The 12,974-nt window shown below is 37.3% G+C and overlaps 1 protein-coding gene across 1 annotated transcript; it reads right to left on the bottom strand.

Moving 5' to 3' along the window:
• Positions 1-458: 458 nt before the first annotated feature.
• LOC112921227 (olfactory receptor 5BS1-like) lies at positions 459-1,370 on the bottom strand. The gene has a single exon (XM_026000473.2). It carries the CDS (start codon positions 1,368-1,370, stop codon positions 459-461), a length of 912 nt encoding a protein of 303 aa, XP_025856258.1.
• Between the last annotated feature and the right edge of the window lie 11,604 nt (positions 1,371-12,974).

The raw sequence follows: 12,974 nt of genomic DNA, 5'->3' as shown, positions 1-12,974 counted from the left end.
TCAAATGTTCCAACTCTCTCATTTAAAAGAGATTCTTCATTTTGAGATGTTAATATTTTATCTTTCACCAAAGATAGTTTTCTCAAACATTAGTTGTCCCACAACATTTTTTCTCATACTTCTCACACTCACCTGGCTAATTAAAACATAGATTGTTGGGCAGCCCTGGTCTGGTGGCTCAGGGGTTTAACGCGACCCAGGATCGAGTCCCACATCAGGCTCCCTTAATGGAGCCTGCTGCTCTCTCTGCCTCTCTCTCTGTGTCTCCCATGAATAAATAAATAAAATCTTAAAAAAAAAAAAAAAAAAGATTGTTGAGCTCTACTGTTGATTCAGCAGATTAGTGGTTGGAACCACTGGCCTCAAATGTCTTTTAGCCTCTCAAGGTATTTCTGAAGATCTCTCCACCCCATTCTCTGACAACACCACACAGATAATCCCTTATCTGAGGAGCACGTTCATTGCCTCAGCAGCCTCTGCAGAGCTGCCTTCACCTCTTGGTTCTTGAGACTGTAGATGAGGGGGTTCACCAAAGATGTGATTACACTGTACTGAATGGAGACCACTCGCTCCAACACCGAGCCTGAGGCAGGGCTGATGTACCTGAATAGAGCTGTCCCATAGAACAAGAGTACCACGGTGAGGTGGGAGGAGCAGGTGGAGAAGGCTTTGGCTTGGCCCTCAGAGGAGCGGATGTTCAGAATGGCAGAAATGATTCTGGAGTAAGAGAAGAGGATCAGGGGAAGTGTCAGCAGTCCCAGAAATGCACTGGACCCTGACAGAAGGAATTTGTTGGCAGTGGGATCAGTACATGACAGAGGGAAGAGTGAGGGTAGCTCGCAGCAGAAGTGGGAGATGACATTGGACCCACAAAAATGTAACTTGTGGATGAAAAGATTATTCACCAGTGAGTTCAGAAACCCCATCACCCATGCTGCACTAACCATTACTATGCAAAGGGATCTGTTCATGACCATGGTATAGAGCAGAGGGTAGCAGACAGCAGCATAGCGGTCATAGGCCATGGCAGAGAGAAGACTGGCTTCAGCACACCCAGAGAGAAGAAAAAAGAAACTCTGGGTGATGCAGCCCCAGACCGAGATGCTTTTCTTCTCAGACAGGAAGTTCTGCAGCATTTTGGGCATAGTAACTGAGGAGAAGCAGATATCTAGGAAGGACAGGTGTCCAAGGAAAAAATACATGGGGATATGGAGGTGAGAATCCCCCCTGATCACGAGGATCATCACCAGATTCCCCATCAGAGTCAAGAGGTAAATTCCCAGAAACAGCACAAAGAGCAGAGTCTGGACGTGGGTGTCAGCAGACAGCCCAAGGAGGATGAACTCAGTGAAGAAAGTGAAGTTGTTCATGGTTGTTTATAAATTCCATCCCTAGAAAGAAATCAACAGTATTATAACATCTGAATGGTTTCTAGTAATCAGAATATCATTCCCAAACCCTAAAACTTCTCAGGAATACTCCTTTCAGCTTAAAATAGAAAAGGTAAACAAGTTGAATATTTCCAGTTGTGACTGCTAATGGGTTGAATTTTATCCCCTCCTCTCCAAAAATATGTTGGAAGTCCTTAACCCCCAGTACCTCACAATGTGACCTTACTTGGAAGTAGGAGAATTGCAGATGTGGTAAGTCAAGATTATCTCAAACTGGAATAAGGTGGGCCCTTAATCCAATATGACTGGTGTGGAGCACCAGAGAAAAACAGACACACAGAGAGAAGACAGCCATGTGACAACACAGGCAGAGATTGGAGTGATGCAGTTGCAAGCCAGGGAATGCCAATGATTGACAGGCACCACCATAAGCTAGTAAGAGGCAAGGAACTGTTCTTCCTTACAAGTTTCAGAGGTAAGTGATTTCAGACTAACAACCTCTACAACTGTGAAATAATAAATTTCTATTGTCTTAAGTCATTGTCTGGTACTTTGTTATATCAGCCCTAGGCAACTAATAACAGTAACTTTCAAGGTTTCTGCTTCTAGGCCCTCCCCAACTTATCTCATTAATTCTGTCAGTGAATATGGCAAACATCTTTGGAACCTAAATCAAATTACATGCTTTGATCCTTAAAAGTGTATTTATGAAAATGAATAAACAGGATGCTTCAAATGAAACTTTCAGAAAACAAACATTTAGTTGCAAGTCTTCATATTTAGGTTTGGGTGATAAAGCCAAGAACTACAGAACTCACCATCTTATTGTAGATGGTCTGGGTTCTGGATGAAGATGTGGAAAAGGGACTTCGAAAATGCTAGTAGAAAAAAAAAAAAAAAAAAAGAAAATGCTAGTAGAGGTTGCACGAGGCTTTCCAAACATTTCAAGATCCTTCAAGGGTACTCTATCTCTCCAAGTCCATACTGGCAAAGCTGGAGAAATATTTGTGGGAATGAGTGGACATGCCTCAGGAAAGCTTGCTCTGTCCTCAAGCCCAGGAGGTTCTCATGGCATCTCACAGCGGGGAGATAAAGGCCCACAGAAACAAGGTGACTTGCTCTGCATCACACAGCTTATCAGCAGAACATCCAAGAATTAAACAGAATGCTCTGCTCTCAGTTCACTGCTCTTTCCACCACAACACAGCCAGCAGAGGGATGACATAGTTTTTGAGTCATTTAAGGTCCGCTTAGAGGACTATATAGCTGTGTCTTAAATAAAGCACCGTGGTTAAAATTAAAAAGCTGGACCTAAGAACTGAGTGCTTGAGCCACTCAGTTAACCTTTCTGAAGGACAACTTTTCACATCTTTAAAATGGAACAATTAATTATATCTGTCTCATGTGGTTGACATGAATTTATTTTAAAAGGCTTTTTGGTGGTTGATGACAAATTTCTGAAGGAACTCTTCTAAGGAAAGGAACTACTAAAATGGGGGACAGGAAGAAATGGGTGAGCCTTGCCCTTCTTTGGGAATATTTGTGGTTAGTGGCATTGCCTTTTCAGATCAAGAAAACTTCTCTTCTCATTCCCAGTTCTGACAATAATAGCAAAGGCACTGTTGGGGAAAACCCACCTCTGAAACTTTCTAAGAGATTGAACTCCCAGACAGTCCTCTCTGCTGATTATTCTTGTTTGGAGACAAGGAATGATCTCTTGCTATCCCAAAAGACTTAAGATCTTGGAACTGTTAGTAAAAGTCAGGCAAGAGGGAATGAGGACTCCTTCTGTTTCCTTTACTCCTGCCATTGCATACATTTGAGAGAAATGTTCTGCAGTTCTCCATCTGAATGCCCTCCCGATAGCTCCTCCATGGCAAAAGAAAGTTGTTTTAGTGCCAGGGACCACAGACATGAATGGAGGAGACAGGGAGAACCCAGATGGACGGAAGTGCACATAGACCAACATCTCATAAGATTCTACACCCAGGGTAAAAAATTGGTCTACTTACTTACTTTCGGCAAGATATTTCTCTTTTGCTTGATTTTACTTCTTTTTCAATACCATGAGGGATCTGGATCAGAATGACTCCTAGTTATGCAAACACATGAAAAGTGGACCATTTTTACCCCTATTGCTGAGCTGAATTATTCTAAATCTGGCTCCTGTTTGGGGTTCTGAGCCGGATTGCTTACTCCTTCACACAGTTGGGCAAGTGGGAGGGGACAGTGCTCTGGGTAGGCCTTGGGCAAAGTCAATTTTATAACCTCTGTGGGGTCAGGTCAGTTCTAGCTAACACCTAAAGGGCTGGTATTCTTTGCATTGGGATTTTCTGGGCCTTGCTAAGTCTTTCTGTAGTAACCTACCTGAGTCCCGAGAAAAACTCCTGACCAGTCTTTAGGAGTCTTATATTTCTCCAGCCATATTCTCTTTGGCTACCTCTTTGCCAAGACAACCCTAGGAAAGGAGCATGAGGAAAGACCCTAGGGAACCTGCTTACTGCCCATGGGGCAGTATCAGAGTCATTTGAGATCTGGTGTTGACTTGGAAGGGCTGGCTGTAATTTGGAAGCAGGGACACAGAAACATTTCCAGGAGGAGCACAAGGATGATGCAGAATCTGATAAATAAAGCTCAGTTTAGGGTTTCTCAATCTCAGCTATATGAGTATGTGCATACAGAGGCATGAATGTGCCTGCTAGCGCACATGCACAAATACCACATACATACCCCTATAAAGTCTAATGTTCCCTTTTCTCTTTTGGATTTCCTCCAAACTATTGTCTTCGGATGTGTTATCTTTTTTCCATCACATCCTCAAATGGCCTTGCGAGAGCAATTAGAGCCATGAGGCAGGAACACTTTCATTTTTTTGATTCCCACTTACGAATGTATTTTTCTGCTCTTTCTTTAGTAGAGGTATCTGCCTTGAATCCAAGACTAACATCTGTATGTGTATTTTAGCTCCCATTCCATCCTGGGCCTCTGGGTCCTTCTCCTTCAACTATGCCAATTATCTGTTTTTATCATCAGTTTCTTTCTCTTTTTTAAAAGATTTTATTTATTTATTTGAGATATATATAGAGAGTACACACAAGCAGGAGGAGGAGTAGAGGCAGAGGGACAAGCCTACTCCAAGATGAGTTCAGAGCCCAAAATGGAGTTCAATCCCAGGACTTTGAAATCATGACCTGAGCCGAAATCAAGAGTCAGTTGCTCAACCAACTGAGTAAAAGAGTTACTCATTTGTACTAAGGATATAAACATATTAAAATATCTCTCATATTTAAAAGTATCCAGTTGACCCCATTTTTAACTGGGAGTGAACTGATTTTACATTGTATTACTCTACTTCTCCCATGTAACTTTTACTGAAAGTCTAACTTCACTATATTACCTGCCAAACTTTTTAGCTTCTCATGCCACAACATTTTGGATTCTGTATCCACCATTCCTTTTCCTTCATGTTGCCAGTGACTTCTACAACCAATGTGACACTAAGATGTAAGAAACATCACATTTTAGTCACATTTTCTAGAGTTGACTGGACATCTAATACCTGGACTCCACGTGGTTAAGAAAAAGTTGGGTAGAGGGAGTGATTATTCTTTCTGAGCCATCATGAAAATAGCCCTTTATCCAAGCCTAATTTTGGAAGGAGTCTGGAATTCTTCCTCAATAGGATAAGCTCAGGACAGGAAGAAGAGTAGTTTCCATTAGTGATGGACACCTTTTTTCATAAGCTGTAGGATGCTGGCTGGTATGGATGACTAGAAGTACTTACATTGCATACATGTACCATAAAAATGTAAACATCAATTCACTTTTTTAAGGGATATAAGGCTTAGAAGTATTAATATAGTTTTATTATTTACTTATATGTTTATTAATACATAAACTACCACTTTACAAAAATTAATTTGATATGGGTATATTAAATTTAGTACTACTAGGTTAAAAAGCCTAAGAATTCTTTTAGTATAGTCTTTGAGCAAGAGATCATGGGCAATAAATTTCCTTAGCCTTTGCATGCTTGCATATATCTTTAGTTATTCCACATTTAAAAATATGCTTTAATACATATCCATGGTTCAAAAAGTAAGTTTTTCTGCAATCCCTACTGCTCAATTATTTAATGCCTTTCTTAGATACAAGAACTGTTTTCCATTTTACTTGTACAAATTTCCTGAGATAGTCTATGAGTATAGCCACATATGTGTATATAGTATTTTCACAAAAAATGATAGCATAGTCTATGCCATTTTGTAACTATCTTTTTTTAATTATCAATTTATTTTTAAAAATATTTTTTTTATTTGAGAGGGAGAACTCGAGTGCACAAGGCAAGGAGGGGAAGAGAGAGAGGGAGAAGCAGAATCCCCACTGAGCAGGAAGGCCAATGAGGGCCTGAGATCTCCAAGGACCCTGAGATCTTGTTCTGAGCTAAAGGCAGGACACTTAACCAACTCAATCAGGCACCCCTCAATTTATTTTGAAGACCATTCCGTATTGATGTATACAGAGCTGCCTCATTTTTATTTTATTTATTTAAGGACTCAAAGGTCATAGTTCATGTTTTCAAATGAAAACAGTTTCTCAAAGAGATATCAGAGGTAATATTTTATGAGCACATTGAAGACTGTGGTTTTTAGGATTCTCTTAATGGAGGATCATGTTTTCTCCACACAGAACACTGACTTTTTTTTTTAAATTGATGTATAGTTGACACTCATTGTTACATTAGTTTCAGGTGTCAAAGTTTCTCCATTTTTAAATGGCTGTCTAATAGTCTATTGTATGGGAGTACTACTATAATTTATTTAACATGTACTTTATAGATCACAATAGCCAAGATTTCATTATTCTTTCATTCATTCACCAAATATCTTAAGCATCTATGATGGCCAAGGAACTCTTCCAAGGTGCTCAGGAAGACATTAGTGAACAAACAGCTCCTTGCCTGCATAGAGGAATATACTGATTATTCTTGTATATGTTTCCTTTTGCACACTTGTGAGATTATTGGTAAGATTAATTCCTAGGAATTATATACTTGATCAAAGCATTTTTGATAGAGATTTCCAGATTTCTCTTCATGAAAGCTGTATGAATTTAAAATTCATGAGCAATGTACAATAGTGCCTATTCCCCATACTTTTGCCAACAGTGCCTTATCAAACCTTTTGATCTTTGCCAAGCTAATAGTTAAAAAAAAATCTCATTGTAGTTTTATTTTGCATTTATCTCCATTTTAAGTGAATTTACACATATTTTCATAGGTTTAAGAGCCTATATATTTTCTTTTTTGGTGAACTCTCTGTTCATGCAATTTGTCCAGTTTTATACTGGTTAGTTGACTTTTTTTCGTTGATTCATCGCCACTCATCATATTTTAGAGAATTAAGTGATATAAGTTGCAATTTTTTCCTAGTTTTTTGTTGTCTTTTTAATTTGTTTAAAGTTTCTTCTTTGAATAACTTTAAGAATTTTGGTATAGTTCAATTTATTAATCTTTTACTATGTAGTTTTAACTATCTTGGTCATACTTACAAAGACATTTTACTTGCAACATATTTAGAAATTCTACATTTTGGTAGTTTCATTAATTTTCTTGAATTCACTAGGAATTTATTTTGGTAATAAGACAGGAATCCAGTTTCATTTTTCACACTGAACTCCCTGTTATCCCGTGCCATGTAGTGAATAATCCGTCTTCAGCCTATTGATCTGAATTAACACCTTTTCCATATTCTAAGTTGTCTGTATACATATGGGTTCATTTATGGGCTATTCTGTATATTCATGTATGTTTGAATTATTGAATCCTTAGAATACGTTTTCATATCCTGAAGAATTAATCCCCCACTGCACCTTTTTCTTGGAAATCTGCTGATAATTCTTGCTTTTTTATTTTTCCCTAGAAAGAAATAATTCGATTCTAAAAGAAGCTTGTTGCTATTTTTATTGAGACCACATTAAATCCATAGGCTTTCTAGATAGATATGAAATCTGTGGTCTACTGAGTTCTACCATTCAATAATAGGATATGCCTTTAATTTGTTTAAATCTTCTTTTTGGTTCCTTGATAGAATCTTAAAGTTTCTTCTGAAAGTTCTTGCCAATTTTGCTTAAGTTTATTCCTAGGTATTTTACATTTTTTCATTGCTACTGTAATGTTAAATTCTTTCATTATGCTTCTAATTGGTTGTTATCTGAAGATATAAAGACTATTGATCTATCTTTTTATATCCAGTCACTTTGTAAATTCTCTTATCATTTTTAACAGTTCTGAGTATAAATCTCCCAGATTTTCCAGGTAAACCATCATAAACTTTGCAAAAATCCTAATGTTACCTTCTTTTCAGTTTTTATTCTTCATTTCTTTTCTTTTTTCATTGTATTCGCTAATGCCTCTAGAGATATTCCATGAATATTTAATGCGATATATATACATATAAATGTATTTACAAAGTAGTGATTATAAAGGACTCCCCTTTCTCATTCATGGAAATGTTCTTAGTATTAGGCCATTAGCATAATGTTGGCTTTGGAGATAAACAATTACATAAACACATGTATAATATTTATTTATATATATTCATATATTTATATATAACATGCTAAATAATTTTAACCATATTTATCATATCAATAAGTGCAAACAATAAAAATCATTTATTAAAATTAAAATTAAAATGTGTTATTTTAAGTTATAAGCCAAAATTAAATATAGTATAGACAAGAAACAAACATAATTAGAATTATTTCAAAATGAAAACCAAGAATAGATAAAGTTATATCAGATAAATAGAAACAAACAGAAGGCACATTGTTAAGATCTTAGTAATAGATAAAGTTTATTGGTAAAAATATCACTCATGTCAAAAAAGTGTTTTATAATTACATTGACTATTCTTCATGATAAAGAACTGATAATTGTGAGTAGCTCTATTTCAAAATAAAAACCATTAGTTTCCAAAATAATCAGAAAAGCCAGAGGTATACTGAACCAAATTAATAAAAGAGGCTTTAATTCAACTCTTCAATTCATCCTAGACCCAGAAGAAAAAAAATGAGAATGTAGATGATCTTAGCAATAAAATTTAGTTATATACCTATAATTCTATAATTCATAGGATATTTTTACTTTTTATTTTTTAAAGATTTTATTTATTTATTCATGAGACACACAGAGAGGCAGAGACAGGCAGAAGGAGAAGAAGGCTCCTCAAAGGGAGCCACGTAGGACTGGATCCAGGTACTCCGGGACCACGTCCTGAGCTGAAGGCAGATGCTCAACCACTGAGCCACCCAGGTGCCCCTCATTGAATATTTTTAAATGTACTTTTAATTTTATTTGGCTAGAAAGAAAATCTTAATACATTTTCACAAGTAAAAAAAATATAGATAATATTTTATTAAATTCAATAAAACCATAAATTAATTACAAACTTGTAAACCATCCTTGCCATCTGGAATATCTCTTATAGAAAAAAGGGATTCAAAACCAAAATTTGATAATATCTAGCAAATGTTTTGAAAAGTACAAGATATCAATTATGGTGGAATATCAAACAGGAATAGGAAGAAAAATCCATAGCCTTATTTATCTTAATGATAAATACAGAACAAAAATAAAGCATTCAGCTTAAAAACTACTTAAATAGCCAACAAAATAAAGAGCCAATAAAGAGACAAGCGGAAATAAATTAATAAGAAGAAGCATCTGATTTCATAAATCTAAGAATTTGTCTTATGAAGAAATTAAATTACTCAATAAAAAAGAGGGAGGAAAAAATCACTGAAATGGGAAATAATAATGCATAAATAACCACAGAGAAGAAACAGAAACTACAACCAACTAGTTATCATAAAATATAAGAAAAAAGTAGTTAAAGATCCTTCTCCCCAGTGCTCTCTCCTACTCTCCCATTGCTGAAAGCAATAAGCAAAGGATATTTCATTGTGATTTCTATCAAACCTTCAAAGAAATGATAGTCCTAATACTGTATAAGTTGTTCCATGAAACAGAATGAAACAGAAAAAGAAGAAAACTTCGAAGTTCTTTTTATAAAGGAAATATAACATTAATACCAAAGCTCCATGAAACAGCCAAAGGGAAAAAAAGACTAACTAGAATTGATGTAAAACATCCTAAGTAAAACATTAGCAAAGAAAATACATCATGATATTAATAAGTGATAATCCAAGACCTAATGCTATTTTTTGCAAGAATGCAATTATAGTTCAATTTGAAGAAATTTCTTTCTTTCTTTTTTTTTTTTAGATTTTATTTATTTATTCGTGAGAGATACAGAAAGAGGCAGAGACACAGGCAGAAGGAAAAGCAGGCTCGCTGCAGGGAGCTCCATGCGGGACTTGATCGCGGGACCCCGGGGGTGGGGGGGCGTCCCGCCCTGGGCCGAAGGCAGGTGCTCCACCGCTGAGCCACCCAGGCGTCCCTATATGAGGAAATTTCTTAACAACTTCTATACTAACAGAGAAACTGAAAAATGATACAATTATTTCTGCAAATTCATTAAACATACATTTATTGAATGTTTACTATCTGCTATGCACTGTTCTAACTACAGGGGGTAGATTAGTGAGTCAAATAGATAAAAATCCCTGCATTCGTATTTGTTTGGAGCAGTGGAGAGCTTCAGAGCTTAAATCTGGAATGCCATTTTGACCTAATATAAAGCCTATACCGCTACACTGTACTTTTTCAAAATAAAATTTAAAAAGCCATCTTGAGTAGTGATACTAGTCCTCTGTACTTTTCTCTGTACTTCCTGACTACTATAGCCAAGTACTCTTTTCAACACTAACTCACATTTTAAAATATTATTTTTTAAAAAGATTTATTTATTTATTTTTAATTAATTAATTAATTAATTATATATTTATGATAGGCATAGAGAGAGAGAGAGGCAGAGACACAGGAGTAGGGAGAAGCAGGCTGCATGCCGGGAGCCCAACGCGGAACTCGATCCCGGGACTCCAGGATTGTGCCCTGGGCCAAAGGCAGGCACTAAACCGCTGAGCCACCAAGGGATCCTCAATATTATTTATTTTATTAATGACAAATCTGAGGTGGCCAAAATTTGGTTTTTCTGTCATCACTCTTCTCACCCTTACTCCTTACCCACATCATCAATTCCACCAATTGACCAACATAGAACTATTTCATTAGATGTGTTGAGAATATCAGTCCTTTGAGAAACTGCAATTTGGAAATTCACCTTAAGATATAGAAACACATGAGAAATACTGAATTAAAAACTGTTTGATCGGCTTACCATTTCACAAATTTATTTCATCTCCTAACATGTTTTAATTTTTTTGGTATATTTTTTATTAGAGTTTGATTTGCCAACATATAACATAACACCCAGTGCTCATCCCACCAAGTGTTCCCCTCAGTGCCTGTCACCCAGTCATCCCATCCCCCCGCTCACCTCCCCTTCCACTACCCCTTGTTTGTTTCCCAGACTTAGGAGTCTCTCATGTTATGTCACCCTCACTGATATTTCCCACTCATTTTCTCTCCTTTCCCCTTTATTCCCTGTTTTTTATATTCCCCAAATGAATGAAACCATATAATGTTTGTCATTCTCCAATTAACTTACTTCACTCAGCATAATACCCTCCAGTTCTTTCCACGTTGAAGCAAATGCTGGGTATTTGTCATTTCTAATGTCTGAGTAATACACCATTGTATACACAGACCACATCTTCTTTATCCATTCATCTTTCAATGGACAACAAAGTTCCTTCCACAGTTTGGCTATTGTGGACATTGCTGCTAGAAACATCGGGGTGCAGGTGTCCCGGCATTTCATTGCATCTGAATCTTTGGGGAAAATCCCCAACAGTGCAATTGCTGGGTTGTAGGGCAGGTCTATTTTTAACTCTTTGAGGAACCTCCACACAGTTTTCCAGAGTGGCTGTACCAGTTCACATTCCCACCAATGCAAGAGGGTTCCCCTTTCTCCACATCCTCTCCAACACTTGTTGATTCCTGTCTTGTTAATTTTCTTTTTCTTTTTTAAGATTTCATTTATTTATTCATGAGAGACAGCGGGATGGGGGGGGGGGGTGCAGAGACACGGGCAGAGAGAGAAGCAGGCTTCATGCAAGGAGCCTGATGTGGGACTCGATCCCAGGACTCCAGGATCACTCCCTGGGCCAAAGGCAGGCGCTAAACTGCTGAGCCACCCAGGGATCCCTGTCTTGTTAATTTTCATCATTCTCACTGGTGTGAGGTGGTATCTCATTGTGGTTTTGATTTGCATTTCCCTGATGGCAAGTAATGTGGAGCATTTTCTCATGTGCTTGTTGGCCATGTGTATGTCTTCTTTGGTGAAATTTCTGTTCATGTCTTTTGCCCGTTTCATGATTGGATTGTTTGTTTCTTTGCTCTTGAGTTTAATAAGTTCTTTATAGAGAACCCAGAAATGGGCCCTCAACTCTATGGTCAACTAATATTTGACAAAGCAGGAAAGACTATCCACTGGAAAAAGGACAGTCTCTTCAATAAATGGTGTTGGCAAAAATGGACAGCCACGTGCAGAAGAATGAAACTAGACCATTCTCTTACACCACACGCAAAGACAAACTCAAAATGGATGAAAGATCTAAATGTGAGATAAGAATCCATCAAAATCCTAGAGGAGAACACAGGGAACACTCTTTTTGAACTTGGTGACAGCAACTTCTTGCAAGATACATCTCTGGAGGCAAGGGAAACAAAGGCAAAAATGAACTATTGGGGCTTAATAAAGATAAAAAAGCTTCTGTACAGCAAAATAAACAGTCAACAAAACTAAAAGATAACCTACAGAATGGGAGAAGATATTTGCAAATGTCAGATAAAGGGCTAGTATCCAAGATCTAGAAAGAATTTATTAAACTCAAGAGCAAAGAAACAAACAATCCAATCATGAAACGGGCAAAAGACATGAACAGAAATTTCACCAAAGAAGACATACACATGGCCAACAAGCACATGAGAAAATGCTCCGCATTACTTGCCATCAGGGAAATGCAAATCAAAACCACAATGAGATACCACCTCACACCAGTGAGAATGATGAAAATTAACAAGACAGGGATCCCTGGGTGGCTCAGCAGTTTAGCGTCTGCCTTTGGCCCAGGGAGTGATCCTGGAGTCCTGGGATCGAGTCCCACATCAGGCTCCTTGCATGAAGCCTGCTTCTCTCTCTGCCTGTGTCTCTGCTCCCCCCACCCATCCTCCTGTCTCTCATGAACAAATAAATAAAATCTTAAAAAAGAAAAAGTTTTAACTCCTAGAAAACAACTGGGTTGGGAGGAAATAGGGATTAGGGATAGTACATTATATTCTGAAAAAGGTAAACACACCAAAAATTTAGGTAGTAAAGGAGGAAAATGTAGGATGTTTATAAGCTTAGTAAAATGGACATTTATATTTTGTCTTTCCTTTCTTTTCCACAACTTTCTTTCCATTTATAGATTATTCTTCATTTGCTCTGTATTGGATTGTCAACCACAGAGGTTTCCTCACCCTCTGAGATTAGACTAGGTTGACATTTCAGAGAT

The sequence above is a fragment of the Vulpes vulpes genome, chromosome 8 (assembly GCF_048418805.1).
Source record: "Vulpes vulpes isolate BD-2025 chromosome 8, VulVul3, whole genome shotgun sequence".
Classification (NCBI taxonomy): Eukaryota; Metazoa; Chordata; class Mammalia; order Carnivora; family Canidae; genus Vulpes; species Vulpes vulpes.
This window is presented reverse-complemented; position numbering and strand designations above follow the sequence as displayed.

Coding starts and splice junctions, on each gene's coding strand:
- LOC112921227 (XM_026000473.2), bottom strand. CDS start 1,370: ATGAACAACTTCACTTTCTTCACTGAGTTCATCCTCCTTGGGCTGTCT.